General features: G+C 44.9%; 1 protein-coding gene across 2 annotated transcripts in view; it reads right to left on the bottom strand.

Annotated features, from left to right (window-relative positions):
• LOC103182403 (suppressor of tumorigenicity 7 protein homolog) overlaps positions 1-17405 on the bottom strand; it is a 28310-nt gene extending 10905 nt beyond the window's left edge. The window contains exons 1-11 of one of the 2 annotated variants that reach the window (XM_042342096.1): positions 17374-17405; positions 13479-13561; positions 12916-13078; positions 12444-12498; positions 11989-12104; positions 10476-10554; positions 9299-9453; positions 9115-9212; positions 8500-8614; positions 8059-8131; positions 5510-5612 (exon numbers count right to left, since the gene is read on the bottom strand). In XM_042342096.1, the coding sequence (XP_042198030.1) occupies positions 5510-5612; positions 8059-8131; positions 8500-8614; positions 9115-9212; positions 9299-9453; positions 10476-10554; positions 11989-12104; positions 12444-12498; positions 12916-13078; positions 13479-13556 (1035 nt within the window). In that variant the 5' untranslated portion in view covers positions 13557-13561; positions 17374-17405. Of the gene's footprint in view, positions 1-5509; positions 5613-8058; positions 8132-8499; positions 8615-9114; positions 9213-9298; positions 9454-10475; positions 10555-11988; positions 12105-12443; positions 12499-12915; positions 13079-13478; positions 13562-16647; positions 16671-17373 lie in introns of those variants that run through there. The other variant, XM_042342097.1, reaches the window with a different exon arrangement.

Raw genomic sequence — 17405 nt, 5'->3', positions numbered from 1 at the left:
CTGAATAAATGTTTCTAATGAACAGTTTCCCTGTGAGTAAAAGATCTCAGAAATGTGTTTAATAACCGACTAGATGCTGACAAGAGCATTTTTAGACCATAAACTTGCTAACAGGATGCAATTACAGAACAAACCCTCTGCAGTAGATCCAAGCCACTAAATATTGTATTACACTATTAGCAAACAGCAAGTGTTCAGCTGCTCAGTCTGTGTTTGCTAACAAATACAGAGGAAGGCTATTATAGTGCCCTCACTGTAGTGTGGTCTCACTTCGAGAGCAGGTTTACCCTGGACCAGAACCAAGGTGTCCCTGACACTTCTCTGGTGCTAACTAGCCAGTATCTAGCGCTAAACTATGGCCATCAGCGATGTTAACACATCTCCAACAACAGGCATCAACAGTCGCCGCTCGTGCCCCCCCACCAAGCCAACCCCCACCTCCCCTCCAACGAACGCCCCTTCCAAACAACCAATGTAACACTTCCCACCATTGGATCGCTCACCTCCAATCCACATGTCAAGGTATGCTATAACAGCCAGTGGAACATGATACAAGCCCAGCCACGATGAGCTGAACGAGGCTCTAGCCGAGCAAGGGTTGAAGGATAACTAGCTAAGATCGCGGTTGTGTGATATTGCCCACAGACTGGAGGGAGGGAGGGAAGGAGAGAGGTGGGAGGCTTGTAGACACAATATTTGGAGAACACTTCAAGGTGTTTATAGCCAGTTCATGGAATCCCCCTTGTCCTCCCCCAATCTCAAGGGATCAGAGTGACCCAGTGATCAAACACCCATAGATCAGAAACACTGAATCTTTTACACACCGAAACAGACCTCTTCTCTCATCCCCCCCATTGTTAACGAACCCTCATTAAGACAACGCAAACACACAGCCACTATCACAGCAGCAGTCAAAGATCCAGACACAAGTGAACTCTGCGCTGTAAACTCTGCACTTACTCAGGTAGGCTTCGTCAATTACACAACTACTTATATTTATTATAGTTCCCTTCAAGTAAATAATTATCTTTAACACTTTACATACAAATCTCAAGGCAGACAAAAGCCTAAATCCACATAATCAAAAAAGGTGAAACAATAAACTTGTATTAATGTACAACACTGTTGGGAAAGTAACCACAGCATTCAATATGGGCTAAGACATCCCAGAAACAAGTCTGAGTTAATGCAGCTCTGGGAGACAGTAGCCACCATGTCAGGGTGGATGGAAACGATGGGATGGACGGGCACCTGGGCTGCTCACAGTTCTGGCTGCCAAGTGTAAAGTACTCTCTGCCCACAAATCACATTGGCTGGGCCAATCTGACATTTACACAAACAGTGGCCGTGGTGCAAACGTCAATGCACTGCGCTTAACGCCATGAGACGGCAACTTGTACAACTGAGGACACAAGGCTGCCAGCCTTCAGTTCACGTTGCCCAGTCACCCTGACAGGGGTTACAGTCTCTGTGGAATGAACACAGTGGGAGAGAGACCCAAGTGACACACACAGGAGAGAGAGAGAGACCCAGTGACACATACTGGAGACCAAAAGTTGGTGACATGAAGGAGTGCGTCAATCAGTGATAAATGCTGCTCACTCAGTAGTTTTCAGATCACCATGGTGCCGCCATTAGTTAACTGCTGAGAAATTACTTTGTGGGATTTAGGTAAGAACATCAAAAACAGCTGCAGAGAATTATAATTAAGCATTTCAAGATATCCATCTTTCGTGAGAGGCGCGGTATAAATGCAAGTTGTATAATTATTGTCGAATTTTGACTGGGTTTAAAACGCGGTTGCAATTTTGAGGAAAACAGGAACAGATTGGGAATTGTAAACGGCACTCTCCTCCATCCAGCTCAGCAATAAGGCTGCTGGGAAACCCAAAGCCCTTTGGGCAGCAGGGTAATAATGCCTTCAAAAAATAAATAAATAAAAATAATAATAATGTGGTCACTCAATCCACAGCTGTTTGTGGGACACTGCTGTGCACAATTGGCTGCTGAGTTTCGCCCACACAAAATGTACACTTTACAGTACAATCTGTGAAGCGCTTTGAGACGTCTTGAAGATGTGATCCGGCGCTCTATCAAACCCAAGGATTATTATTATAGTTAGTTTTGACGACATAACCCTGGAAAGCAACACCGCTGAGTGAAATCTGAGTGTAACACCACCTTGATCCAACGAGACAAAGTGGGTCAGTCCCCCGGTTAATGCGTGAAACAGTTTCAGTGCTGAAACCTCCAACAGCTCAGCAATTGGAGCCGTCGCGCTCCTCTCCTCTCGGGCACATTCTGATTTCCAAGGCTGTTATTTAAACCTTAGACAATACAAGTCGTTTCGCTTTTTTTGGGGGGGGGGGGAGTGGGGGGGGGGGGGGGTGGAGGGAGGGGGGTGGAGGGGGTGAAAAGGAGGAATAACTGCTGAACTTTACTAAACCATGCCGATCTGCGCTGACCTTGGAATGATCCATTCCTCACCGAGTGGCCACTCTGTGCTGAGGTCGGACACACGGCAGCTACTGCCACAGCTCCAGACTGCCACCCGCTGGGATGAGAGTGAACTGCAGCAGCACCCAGGCCGCCCGCCCGCCCGCCCGCTCGCTCGGGGAAACCCTCAATACTCCTCGACTAACACAGGATACAATTAGACCGAACCGTGTCCGTCAGGAACAACACCGAGGTCAAGGTCGAAATACACCACACGCACAATAAAGTAACCAGAAACTGTAAAAGCAACTCGTTTACAAGCTTTACTACATCTGAATGCCACTCGCTGTCGCTCCTCAACTTGGCTCAGTTGGTCGCGCTCTTGGGTCAGACGTTTGTGGGTTCGAGCCCCACATCGGGGCGTGAGCACAGTCTCTGGACTAACACTGCAGTGCTGGGGGGAGCACTGCATTGTCGGGAGATAATATCCTTCAGATGTACCTTAAACCCCGCTGCTCCCTGTCTGCTCAGGTGGACATTAAAGATCCCACAACACTATTAGGAAGATAGGGCAGTTTATCCTTGTGTACGCCAGATCTATTCTCCTCTTTGCTGTGTGTGTGGGATCTTTCCATGTGCAAATGACCACCCAAAACAATCACTACACTGGACAGGGAAGTGCTGAGTTGCTGAGATGGGACCTTTCTTTTCAACCGCACCTTTGGTCACCTTCCCACCCCTCCCCCTGGCTCGGTCCCGGGATCCTAATGCATAAAGCGCTCTGAGACGCCGTCCGGCGTGGAGGGCACTATATAAATCCATGTTGTTGTTGTGCTGTGAAGAGTAAGCTCCTTCTCAGCACTTTGCAAAAAATCAATAATTGACAGATTAACATCTGTGGATGACAACACCAGAGACCCAGCAAAGAGGTCATTTACTGAAGAGCAAGAATGGGAATGATTCATGGTGCGTCTTGCACCAGGAACAGATTCCCTGAGGCTTTAAATTAAACCAGAAATACTGGAAACACACATCAATTGGAACCAAGGCCTGACTGCGGGGCATTTCAGATGTAAATCCACTCAAGCAGAACAGCTCTGATATAGTCACACCTGAGCAGTCCCTCTCTCTCATGTTGATTATCCAGATGTGCATTGCCAGGGTTTGTGTTTCTCTTTACTTCTTGCTGCCTCAACACTAACACTCTTTCTCTCTCTCTCCCTCTTGCACACAGTGATGGTTGTGGGTGGCCAGGACATACATACACTGCAGATACATCACAACGTTCACAAAGGTATAAAAACTTCTGCCATCCATTGCCATAGATTATGAAAAGCAAACCAATTGCCGAGGTACAGATAAGTATGACTTAAACAAGCTAAATTGTAATAACTAATTTCTTGCTCGTAGGCATTTAAAGATTTGTCACACTATGTACTCAGATTGAGTCCAGAAACAATTTCAAAACTCTGCGTACAACCAAAAAAATCACATCAAAAATATAAAATTGACTGCGTTACTGAACTGTACATCCTCCCTAACACTGCACGGCTCACATCCTCGTTCCCACCATGTACCAGTGTGGCTCAGTGCCATGGCTGCTCTACCCTCAGGCAAACATAGCAAACACAGCCTGGTGTCAAGGTCTCAGATGGAAAGCTTGGCATGGAATGTAAACAGCTTTAGGGTTAAACAAGCATAAACTGTGTTCATTTGTTCTGCTCAATGAAGCTGATTAAATCCATACTTCCGAGAGGCTTTGTCAAACAACATCTCTGAAAACTATTCAGAAACATCTTTCAAATGTAAATGGGGGGGGTGCGGCAAAAGAGGTAACTTTCCCCACTATAAGAAAAGTGAGCAGGAAAGCATTGCTTGATGAGAACAGGAAGGGATATGTCCCCGAGAGGTGAAATGAGCTGTGGAGCAGGGCACTATAGATAGCAGAGGGAGAGACAAACAGAGAGACACAGAGAGAGAGAGAGAGAGAGAGACACACACACAGGGGGAGAGAGAGAAAAAACACAGAGGGAGCGAGGGAGACAGGGAGAGGGAAGAGTAAGTGAGAGAGAGAGAGAGAGAGAGAAAAAACGAGAGTGTATGTGTGTATATGTCAACTCCTAATGACTATGTTCCCCTGATGAGCTAGACACTGTGGAGCTCCAGGCTTTGCTTTTTCAGCCCCAGGGATGAGCCACTCAGGGCTTCACTTTCTGCCACATGTTGTGTAGTTTGTCGTCTTTTGCTGACATTAAAATCCACAGGAGGAATAAGAGAAACAGGTAAAATGTCAAAGGGTTCTGGAAAGTAGACAGCGTGACCATAAATGTCAAGTTAATTGAAAATTAGGTCACAGTTTTTACATTGATATTCCAAATGTGGCCTGGGATGCCATGAACAGGGACAGGAATGTAATAACGGGCATTGATGTTTATAACAAACAATAAAATACTAAAATATTGCATTCAATAAAACAAAATGATTATGAAGGATTTATTGGTTTGTAAATAAAACAGACTACGCACTGACAGAGTTGTCTGTGCAAATCCAAAGCTCAATGTTATCTCGACTTTTCCCATTCCTCATAGAAGCAATGTTTCTAATCTTGTCGTGTGGGGCAGCCATGGCTCAGTAGCTGTGCCAGACACTGTGCCGTGACCACAGTGTCTGGTACAGGAGCCAATCAAGGGTATTCTGTCTGTACAGAGCTAAAGTGTGATAAGACGCAGAAACCTCTTCAGCTGTTGACCACATAAATACAATGGGCAGATGTTTACTGTAATTGTCCCCTTGGGCAGGCGGCACACAGCACAGAAAGACAATCACACACAGACACACACACACAGAGACAAGCACACACACACAGACAGACGGACAATCACACACACACACAGACAAACAGACGGACAATCACACACACACAAGCACAGGGGCAAGAGAAGAAGTGCAGGAAAGTTGCCCTGTCCGTCATAAAAGATTTTATGGGACCGGAGACAATTGCTACAAGCTCCAGCGATTATCAGCCCTCATTAAAGAGCCACCCGGCTGGTCGGTAGGTGTGTCTAACACTCACCTTTGGCACATGTGGGTTGAACTCCACTGCTCTGTGTATGGCTTCCACAGCGTTCATTTCCGCTGTACTGAGTCCTCGCCTGGACGCTGACTCGGGGGAGAATCTGCATTTAGACAAAACAGACATTTCTGATGATAACCAAACATCTAAACATCAAATGGCTCAGTCACTTCTCAGGCAGTTACCCTTTGTGTCTTTGTAGCTAAATATCTAGTTTATGATCAGGGCGATTGAGCATTGAGCGAATGCACTAACCACAGTTTCCTCGTATCTAACTCACACAATGAGTCTTGATGATATCATTGAGGCGTTGAGTAATTTTCTAAATCAGATAATCTTATAAAATTAGGTGACAGTTTGGAATACGAGACAACAGATTAGAAACAAGATTAGAAAACCCTACTTTACAAACGAATGTGAAAAAGTGAAAATGTTTAATTTTTACCATCTATTGTTTTGAAGAGTTTTGGGACCAGCCTGAGCCCACTGGATGGGGCTGTGGCTGTAGAAGATATGGAGATAACCATGTTCCTATGAATTTATGTTGTTTAGTAGCATTTGTGCATGTTACACAGCTACAGATATTCTCCTGGACCAGAAAAAAGTGGCCAAACTCATTCCATATTGCCCCATTAACCAGCAAAGACAGGATTCAAAGCTTCAGTGTAAAAGATGGGAGAGGTTTACCCAGATTCAATAATAACCCGTAATAATAATAATCCTTGCATTTGATTTAGCGCCTTAATGTCTTCGAGATGTCTCAAAACGCTTCACAGAATATATTGTTAAGTGTATTTTGTGGGCGAAATGATTCAACCCGGCAAAAGCCCGTTTCATTGTTCTGAAATGTACGATTTGACAATATTAAAAACTGCACATTCTTATACCATGTGTGTTAAAGCTAGAGAGGAATGTGATGTGTTTGGAAACAGCGACAACCATCTGGACTGAGTAAAGCTGCTTGTGAGTTACAGTCTGGAATCTAAATCAAAGGATACAGGAGGTTTTCATGTAGGAAACATTGGGACATTTTAAGAACAAGCAAAAGATATTTGGCTCAAACTCACTCCCTTTTGACTGATCTCAATTCAACCTTCACACTGCAATTTTCCCAACTCTCAATAAACACATCCCATTATCTCTTAAATCCATTTGCTTTATTTCTGTGAGGAGTCAGGTAACTTATTGCTCATGTGAATTATCCTCTGTGTCAAGCACAGAACGTGGACAGCAGAGTATTAATGTAAAAAGGAACAGATGACCAGATAGGAGACAGCAAAACAAAGAGAGAGAGAGAAAGAGAGAAAAAGAAAGAGAAAGAAAAAGAAAGAGAAAGAAACTTGCATTTTTATAGCAACTCATCATTTCAAAACATCTCAAAGCTTTTCACAGGTAATTGCTGTCAAGTACCGTGACTTTTGTTGGCAAACATAGCACCTAATTGTGAGAGCAAAGTCCCACTAACAAGCATGGGGTAAATAACAGCAGGATTGCTTCTCTTTTGCCATGTTGTCACGGAATCTTAGACACACACCCGAGGAGACGGACTGGATCGTGGTTTAACGTTAATGTATCAATCAAAAGATAACTCAGTGCCCCCCAGCACTGCACCAGAGCAGCAGCCCAGACAGTGAGCTCAAGTCCCACAGTATGAGAGGAACTCGCAAACTCCTAATCTGGACACCAGCCAGCTGCCACTGGAGCTAGGCTGGTGTAGCAGTGTTGGTGCCATCATCAAATGGATAAGAAGCTTGAGGAGCTTTTAACATCAACATCAAGCCTCGGTGCTTGGACAATTCACAATTCATGGTAATACATTCTGGGTTGTGTTCATGACTTATGGAAGTTGGTGGAGTTGCTTTATTTCATCTGTAATGGTCATTAGCAGTGGGAAAGTGAGCTTTGGAATGTGGGTGAGAGGGTGTCACAGACACAATCGTCTCAGACGGCAGCAAGTAACACGAGAGAACAGGCAATTTATACCAAGAGCGGAATCTATTGTGGCATTCAGATGAGGTTATGAATGGTTCAAGGAAAAGCTAGAGTTATTTATACTCATGATGTGAAGCCCTGGAACGTGCACAGCCTTGAACACACTGGAAGCCATTTATAACACACACATGACAGACATTGAAACCTGTCCATGCTGTAACTGTAAGCAATGAATACATGATGGGCTCATTGGCCATTTCAATCCAATATCAGTGAATGAGAAGTTGAAAGAGATCCTTCAAACCATCTGATCCAAGCTAGAGTACCTACCCTTCCTATGACGACTTCACAGAAATTACCTCAGAGCTTTTAGAGACGTTACAATGTGACAGGGCCCCAAAAAATGCAAGTTTGAAGGTTGATCTAATTTATCACTTGAACAGTCAGCATTTATTGAAAGGAATTGCTCTGGACACAATTGTGCATTGGGAAAACAGCAATAATGTCAAGCTCCAAGGGCCAGACCAATCTGCTCCTGCAAGAGGCAATTCGATGAACGCATTACCTCCGCTTCCACCCCACAAAACACCCCCTCCCTGCAAAACCATAACACTTACTTGTCTGATACAGCTCTTGCTTTCAGTAGTGCTGCTGTGTAACATATTGTTGCTGATTTTGGCAAACTAATATCTGAAATTAAAATAAATAAGTGACATAAGGATTGGAAATTCTAATGAATGTTCAACACAAATTCTCTCCAAACACAATTAGATATGTGGCAATATGAATGACTTTGGCCATAACTCCCTGAAGAATGAGGTCCTTAAAGAAAAGACCAACACACTTTGTATCAAAACAGATTCACAGCCTATAACTTACTCCCTTTTAAACCATCTAAATCCCTCGATCAGATTCCATCCTGTAAATCACTCCCAAAAAATAACTTCATTAAATTCCAGCCTTCAACTCATTGCTTCAATCAGAGACTAGAGGGTGAGTGTATCCCATTAATGGTCTATCTGTAAACAACATGCAAAGGTCCTGGTTAATTCTCTTACCATCGTATTTGGCGAGCACCACCTGAACATCAGCGTAGGCCTGTAACTCCAGCAGAGCTTCCAATAGATTTTCATGTATGTTCAGCATACTGAGCAGAGGGAACTCTTTCATTAACTAAGGAAAATAAAATAAAGCTATTACTCCAAGGTCTGTAACCTCATGGGAATACAGAACCAAGAGAAGCATGTGACCACAGTCGGGACATCGTTAGGTGAAAACCCAGCTAATCGGCAGCCCAGTCACCACCCCACTCCCAAACAGATTGCTTGTGTTTGACGTGCCCACCATAACTCTGTGCTTCACAGGAACCTCAGTGTAGGAGGGAAGAGCCTTGGCAATGTAACACCAAGCATGCAACATTTACAAACTCTTCACTTACAGTGAACTAAGCCGCACAGCAAGTTTCTAATGACACAGTTTGAGGAAAGGCTGGAAGTGTGTTGTGTGGGATCTCCGCAGTGTTTAACTGAGGCGACATTACTTATTAGCTGTTACGTGAAAACTGGAGCTAAAGCATGAAGAAGTTTCTTCGGCCTGTTACTAAGCTCAGCAAACTAGTAGTTCTCCTGACATGAAAGGGCTACACAAATGTAATTTGTTGTTGAGTTACTAACATCTCGCATAAGCTTGACGGCTTCTCGCACTCGTCCCAGTTTCCGTGCGCACATGGCCAGTCTTCGCTTAATATAAACTAACACGTTGGTGTCCCGTCCTGCCAGAGAGAAGACATCACACGGTTACCACAGGTCAGTGCCAGCAGGTACAGAGGCTGAATGCCACTCTGTCTCTGGTACTCACTGTGCTGTGCCTCCAGCTGGGCACTGTGATGCTGGGATTGTTGGCTGCGTTTGTAGCATACGTCTCCCACTTTGAGGGCCTGTTTAAATAGTTTCTCGGCTTCAACAATTGTAGTTGTCTCCTCCTCAGCGAGCAGAACATATGCTGTGGCACACCTGGAGATTGTAGATAAACCAGACCTCAGAGATCAAAATGTAAGGGGAAAAAAAGCTTGTGGTTTTACGGTACTTTATCAAGTGGAAACATCTCAACAGGACGTTGTAGCAGGCAATTGTTGTGAAGGACAGCAACTGTCTTTATAATCAGAAGCATCTGTAGTTCAATATAATTTAATAACTGTTTCCACACAGCAGTGAGGGCAAGAGTAAAGATACTCGCACATCTCTGTGTACTCCTCAATATGACTAAAGATTTACTTAGAATTAGTATTTAAATCCCCGAATTAAGAGATTAAAATTGAAAATGAACTCCCTCACAATGTTTTTCCGTGTCACTGAGGTAGTCTATTATTTTTCCAGTTCAATTTAATCCCCAGAGCTCAAACACTGGCTCCTATTTCTCAGCCAAACATTGAGATATTCCCACAGCCAGGACACAACCTAGAACTGAGTCAGCCACTGATATAAATCCTGGTATTTAGTTGTGAGAATAAGAGACCCCGACAACCACTTGTTAATTCAGTGGGAAGAATGGCATCTATGTAGATATCTTATTTTTCAAATCCCTCATCAGAAAATCAGCCTCTCCTAACACCAGACACATGAATCAGGCACCGGTCAAATGTTGGATTTGTAAGTCAAATGATTGAATTTAACAACCTATGAGAACACTCTGCGGATATTACAGCACTCAGTGCTTTAGGGCCTCGCTAGCTGAGAAATGTGAGACCTTCTCACTGAAAGTCACTTACAACATTAAAATGTCAGTCAATGATGTGCTCAGAGCAAAATAGCATGCTGTAAGAAGCAACGCAGTACAATGCCTTGTCTTCTAGTCCAATTCTGAGATAAAAAGATATAAAGATATTAAAATAAAAGTTCAAGTTGGCAATAATAACCAGAGCTGTTAGTCTCTTAATCAAGGCAGAAAAAGGCACCGATTAAGTGTGAAAACCTTATAGGGATGAGGAGGAGCGAAAGGAGTCATCGCTGAACACAATCTGCAGCGCACAACCTACTCATTGTTTAGTTCTAAGGCTTGATAAGCAGCTTTGATTCTGGCTTGTGGGTTCCTCTCTCGCCAGGCCTTCTGCATCACTGTCAGAGAACACAAACATCAGAGCAAATCACATAAGGGTTTATATCCACACAGCATATTCAGTATGAGAACAGCAACACAATCACTACACTCGTCAGCACGGAATTGCTGACGAGTGTAGTGATTGTAACTCTTTGACAATGTAGGCGCTACATTAAACCCAAGGACTATCATTTAGAAATGACCAATTTACCTGGTGAAGCCACTGGGGAAAAACATAAAAATTTTCAAGATTGATGTGGATATACGTTTGTTAAGTCAGGGCATCAAGGGATGGGTAATTGGAGCTGAGGTACAGATCAGTAATAATCTTACAGGATGGCAAAACAGGCTTGAGGGGCTGAGTGTCCTAAACCTCAATGTGATGACAGTGCCTCTGAGAATGCCGCGTCCCCCCCCACCGACCCACCCACGCCCCGCAACCCCTCACAGTGCAGAGAAGCTAGAATGGGGGAGGGGGAAGAGGAAGTGTTGCTCTCACAAACCTCTCAGCTACTAAAGAGAGGAAGCAGGTTATCAGCAGAGCCAGTGGCGAGGAATAGGAATAGGAAGACAGGGTGCTTTAAAAAAGTAAGATCCCTGGTGCAAAGCAAGTGGCACCAAAACCACTATACATTCTGGCTACAAATACACCCTCCACACATGGCATCACACAGAGAGCTGCCTTTGTTATCAAGTGATAACACTCGCAATCTTACACTTTCTTCTACATTCGTCCCTTGTGCTCACTCAGGATTCTCTGTATGTGTGTCTGTGTCCATGGGAACCATTTTTCACTTAAACTAGACTTTATACATGCGCAAAAGAAGAATTGGAGTGGCTAGAAGTTGAGGTGCAGAAGCATATGTGCTGAAAATGGCAGGTGCTGTAGATCTAAAGTTGTAAACTGGATTGTAAGGTAGGAGCGTAGTAAAGATGCTTGATCTTAACTTCATTTCCTGGGCAGGAAGTAACGTCAAGGCAGGCATCTTGACCGTGTGCTTCCTTACAACATGGTTCCTTGATATCTCTACATATCTGTGGATGTGCACCACACAAGGCAGGGCAAAACCTTGGGCAAGTTTCCTTACTCCACACGCCTGATAATAATCCCGCCAAAACAATAATAAATTGGTCATTATTATTATTATTATACACAGGATTGACAACCTACCTACATACAAGGCCTCTCTGCCCCCACCCTGTGGAACCCTATCCCACAGTCCCACAGCCTCACTCCCTCCCTCGTCTCCTTCAAGGCACGTCTCAAGACCCTCCTCTTCAACTGAGCCTTCGGCCATCTAACTCCGGCAAACTGATAAAGATGCCAAATCCCCAAACAAAGAATGTGAACGACAAGTCAGGTTAATCTCGTGCATCCTGTTATTACACAGCTGCAACCACGGACCCCGGCTACGCCGTACATAATTGTTTTCTCTCTTGTTTGTACTCACCGATGTCGGCAGGTCTGAGCTGATCCGTATCACATGTGAAGAAAGTCTGATGATCCTGTGCGGACAGATTCATGTCATAATAGGTCAGGGGCTCTCTGCCTGTCACCCATGTGTACCTGCCGGGGACAAAAGCAGGATTTACTCACAGACACACATCGTTATGACCTCAAAGCATCACAAAACACCTTCACGTTCATGTGGGACAGTGCTGCTTTTACCCACTGAACCATCAAAGGAGTATCTATGTTAAAGTTAGACAGACGTACAGCATCACTGACCATATGTAATTGACAAGAGTCGGCAGCTTATCCAAGCGTAGGCACCCACCCCAGCAGCAGCTTTGGGTAAGACAGGGAATTTGGTTTTCATTCCCCTGCTTCTCCCTTCCCACCCCACCCCCCCGCCACCCACCGTCCCCTTCCCAACAACACACATTAATCCCGGCACAAACACACCTGCTGTACTCTGCTCCTCGGAAGAGATTGAGCGGGTTTCTCCACACTTTACATTCTGTTGATGAAAGTTTCCAAACGTGAGTCCAACAAAATACAATGACCTCAAACTCAGCAAGTCACAGCGTACAGTTATACCAAGATGTTCACATAAGAAGCTTTAACTTTAACAAGGTGACAAGCCTCCCGGCAGCCCAGTCAATGTCTCCATTTAGTGACGGGTCGATAGTTGCATGAAAAATCCTTCAGTTCAGTCTTAACTTAGAAGCAGNTTTTTTTTTACATTTCTTTAAAAGAACCGGCAGCTTAAGATGATTTTAAGATAAAAAGATCTGAAAGGCTAAGACCAGGTGGAATTTCAGACCTTGTATGTCCCACTTTTCACGGCTAAACTATAAGTCAAAAACAACTTACATTTTTTATAGACCCTTCACGCAGGGGAGCGTCACAGAGCACTTAAATTAAGGTACATTACCTGAGACACTCTGCCTGCTGGAATCAGCCTCACCATTGCTGGTGGAGAAGTTAACGGCTGATGATGTGTTATCCACGCCTCCAAGCAGGGGTCGCAGGTGACTCACTGAGACTTGCTCGATGAAGGAGGTGCCATACTTTCGAAAGTACCACCATTCAAATATCTGAAATGGAGAAATCAGAACGTCAGTCCATCCCGAGTCCTCTCCACATCCTCAGCTTTTCATTTGTCTTCAGTGTAATTCGCAGAGGATTCTATGGACAAATTTCCCTCCAAAACTAAATGTAACGTCACCTCTGCTGCTGCTCCTATTGCTGTACAATGTCAGTCATTTGAATTAATTTTAAATTTGGGGATGAATTTGTATGAAGGAATCCCTATTACATGCACACTTCCAGCCCATTATAGCAACTCCAAATTCTGGCCTCGCCTGCCACATATATACACAGTGAGACGCATGCACTGCGTTCACACACTCGCCCCCACACTGTGCTAATGGGGAATACTGAGAGCAGGAAATAATTCATTTAGTTTGTTTTAAAAAGAAGCAATACTGTACTTACTAATATTAGTCCTGATATGAGTGAGGAGGTCCCTGTAAGGGCCACATAGAATTTCGGAGTCAGTGTGTTCAGGAACATGGTCACTGTGAGGGAAGGAATCAAAATAATTATAATCAGGAACAATTCACAACTCACATTTACAATACACACATATTATATATCTTTATTTCACCAGAGATTTCAGTGAGACTTGGAGGAGTGGAAAATGAAGATCCTGAAATGAACTCTGTGGGGAGTCAGGGTGGGTGGGAGAGGGGGCTACAGGGTGGTGGGGGTAATGGGAGGAGGGTAAGGGCGGGAGCTACAGGGTGGGAATAAGGGGCCGGCCTCAATCATGGACTTCTGAATGAGCTGAAAAAATTTTCGAATATGTTTTAGACTGGGGGAGTAACGGTAGGTGGCACCAAAGAGCTTTAAACAGAAGAGAATCTGCTCTTCTCAAAACCCCCGACGTGACGACAGTATGTGAGCTTGATGCTGTGAGCAGTCTCTGTAACCCAGTTCGTGAGCAGACATATTGCAGTACCCCACTAACGACAGACCAGCTAGACTGGCTCTTTACTGTGGCAGGGAATCTTCCCACTCAGCTGCTGTCTCCCCTTTATGCCAAAGCCCTGAAGGGTAGGTAGGCCTTGGCTGGTCCTCACTGGACAAGCTGTGGGAACCTGGTCACTGTGCTCTCAATGACTCACCAAGTGGTTTTGGTGGGTTAAACTCTAGCAGTATTGCAACATACATTCTATGGACATACTTGAGCACATTCACACCAACACGTACACACATGTACACACTCCCTCATACATGCACCCAAATCTAATCTAATTTCACTTCAAAATGACTGATGTTAGGGCCTGACATGCACACAACAGCCTGTGCGTTTCAACATTCAACAACAACAACTTGCACTTATATAGCGCCCTCCACGCAGGCTAGTGTCTCAGAGCGGTTAAACATTCAGGATCAATCTGACAAGTATAAAACTCTAATTTTCCTGCCGAACCAAGATGGAGGAACTGAAATGATGAACAGATACTCAATAGCAACACCCTCCCTCCGGCTGTTCAGATTCTTCACTGGTCGAGCTCAAGAGTTTACAGAAGTCACGAACACAAACTAAGATTCTGCCCACAGAATCAGCAAATATCTCCACACTTCCTAAAAATATGAAACTATTAGAAACATTTTTTTATGAAGCGCATTGGCTAGAAATGACAATGCAGTCAGCTCATATTGTGAGATAAAACAAGGAACAGAACTTAGCACCAACCCCCTCCAGATAACAACAGTGACAATGTGAGTCACTGCCAGCAATGCAGCTTTACAGCGATGATCAATGGTAACTTGACAATTACTGTACGTTTACAATATTGTAATGCTTCAAATGTTAGGTTGCCTTCCTTTGGATGAATCATTGAAACAAGATCGCATTTACCTTGATGTTAAACAGGAGCTGAACTTGAAAGATCCTATGACACTATTGAAAAATAGTTGTCTTGGCCAATAATCCTCCAGATACAGCATATTGGTCACTGCCTCCCTGGCTGTTAGACCTTGGTGTGCACAAGTTGGCTCCTGCATTTGCCAACAAATAGTCACTACACCAGACTGCCTGCGAAACACTTTGAGATGTTTCAGCATCAGAGACGTGAGATCAAATGCAGGATTATTATCATTAACAAAATGTTGTTGTGACTCCCTCTCTCATTGCTCCAATTTTGTTTTTACTCCACACGCCTGATAATAATCTCTCCAAAAAAAAAAAAAATTGGTCATTTCAATCTACGACTGTTTGTGGGACACTGTTGTGCACAATTGGCTGCCACATTTCACCCACAAGTATACAGTCAATTCACTTTACAGTCTATTCTGTGAAGCGCTTTGAGACATCTAGAAGATGTGAAAAGCGCTATATCAAATGCAAAGATTATTATTATTATTAGTTGCCTTTGGTTGCTTCAGCGACAGTTCAGAACCTAATGTAAAATCTGGAGACCTTTAGAACATTTGAAGTTACCTTCTTCTGATTTACATTGCAAAGCAAACCATTATTAATCCATTTCATTTATACTTAGTGTAACCGCTGGGTTACCAGCTCAGTGAAAACAAGCCTCACTTCTCTTAAATTGCCTTCGACAAAAATCTTCATTAGGATAGATCACCTGTAATCACCTGGGGTGGGGGGTCTAATTCAGGAACACAAAAACAGCAAACACCAGTTACTATACACATCCTGATACCAACCTCGCTGCAAATCCACCCTCCACATCCCACCTCCTTACCCCGCTCCACTGGAAGTGAATCCCATACGCTTGTATACAGTCATTACACTTTACAATGTATTCTGTGAAGCGCTTTGAGACATATCAAAGACGTGATAAGGCGCTATATCAAACGCAAGGATTATTATTATTATTCTAAGAACGTTAAAAAGGAAAGCGAGTGGCTCACAAATTTCTCCAGTATGAGGCAATCATTACACATCACATTTCAGGTGAGTGAAGCGTGAGTAAAGCCCAGCAGCTAGTTGAATGTTTAATTACATGTACAGTATACAACATTGCTCAGCAATACCTACAGGAAGAGTTGACACTGAACATTCCTGCCACATGGACAAGGTACTTACAGAACCAGATATAAGGCAAAAATATGATCAAAAAAAAGGCTTTTTTGACCAGAAATGTCTCTCTCGTACAGTAGAGAAACGGGAAACGTTCGTCTCAAAATTGGCACTGGAAACATAACTAAGCTAGACTGGGAATATTTTAATTTGCTCTCTCCCCTCCCATTTCTCAGAGTGTGTGCCAAGGATGTACATACACACACGTGCGCGCACAGACAGTGACATACACAGACAGGTTAGCTTCATAGAAAACACAGAGAAACAAAGAGATACAGATAGAGAGTGGTAAAGATAGAGACACACACCTAGAGAGAGAGAGAGAGAAAGACACACACATACATAGATATACAGATGTAGATAGACAAGTGGATTGCTAATATCATGGTGTATGTAGAGGTGTCACTGCCAGTGTCAGGCTACATTGAGATGTCATCTACAAAACACACAGTCACTCCACTTTACAGTATATCATGTGAAGCGCTTTGAGACTTAAAAACAAATATTTCTAGAGAGGGACACTTGAAGCCCAGAGAGGGTAGCCTGACCCACCAAGAGGTTTCAGTGAGTGGTTGCAGCCGGGGTCAAGGCTGGTTACCGGGCGGTGAAAAGGGGCAAAAGTGCCGTCCTGGGGCAAGAAAGGGCGAAATCAGCTCCCGATCCCCATCTACATAACAACCACTTGCATTTATATAGCGTCCCTCACCAGAGTAGCCTCGCACAGCGGGTACAGTGCAGCCCACACTGGGTGCAGGTTCTCCCCCATCCAGGCTGTTCAACCCCTCCGCAGCCTCTCCCCACCCCCTCAACCTCTCCCTCCCCTCAGCTTCTCCCTCCCCTCAGCCTCTCCACCCCCTCAGCCTCTCCACCCCCTCAGCCTCTCCACCCCCTCAGCCTCTCCCCACCCCCTCAGCCTCTCCACCCCTCAGCCTCTCCACCCCTCAGCCTCTCCACCCCTCAGCCTCTCCACCCCCTCAGCCGCTCCCCACCCCCTCAGCCTCTCCACCCCTCAGCCTCTCCCTCCCCTCAGCCTCTCCCTCCCCTCAGCCTCTCCCTCCCCTCAACCTCTCCCTCCCCTCAACCTCTCCCTCCCCTCAACCTCTCCCTCCCCTCAGCCTCTCCCTCCCCTCAACCTCTCCCCCCCTCTCAGCCTCTCCCTCCCCTCAGCCTCTCCCTCCCCTCAGCCTCTCCCCCACCCCCTCAGCCTCTCCCTCCCCTCAGCCTCTCCCCCACCCCCCTCAGCCTCTCCCCCCCACTCCCTCCCTCGGCCTCTCTCACCCGTCAGCGGGCCTGCCCCGGCCCCCGGGCCG

This window comes from Callorhinchus milii, unplaced genomic scaffold, assembly GCF_018977255.1.
Source record: "Callorhinchus milii isolate IMCB2004 unplaced genomic scaffold, IMCB_Cmil_1.0 Scaffold19, whole genome shotgun sequence".
Classification (NCBI taxonomy): domain Eukaryota; kingdom Metazoa; phylum Chordata; class Chondrichthyes; order Chimaeriformes; family Callorhinchidae; genus Callorhinchus; species Callorhinchus milii.
The sequence above is the reverse complement of the archived record's forward strand: the minus strand, read 5'-3'. Positions and strand labels throughout refer to the sequence as shown.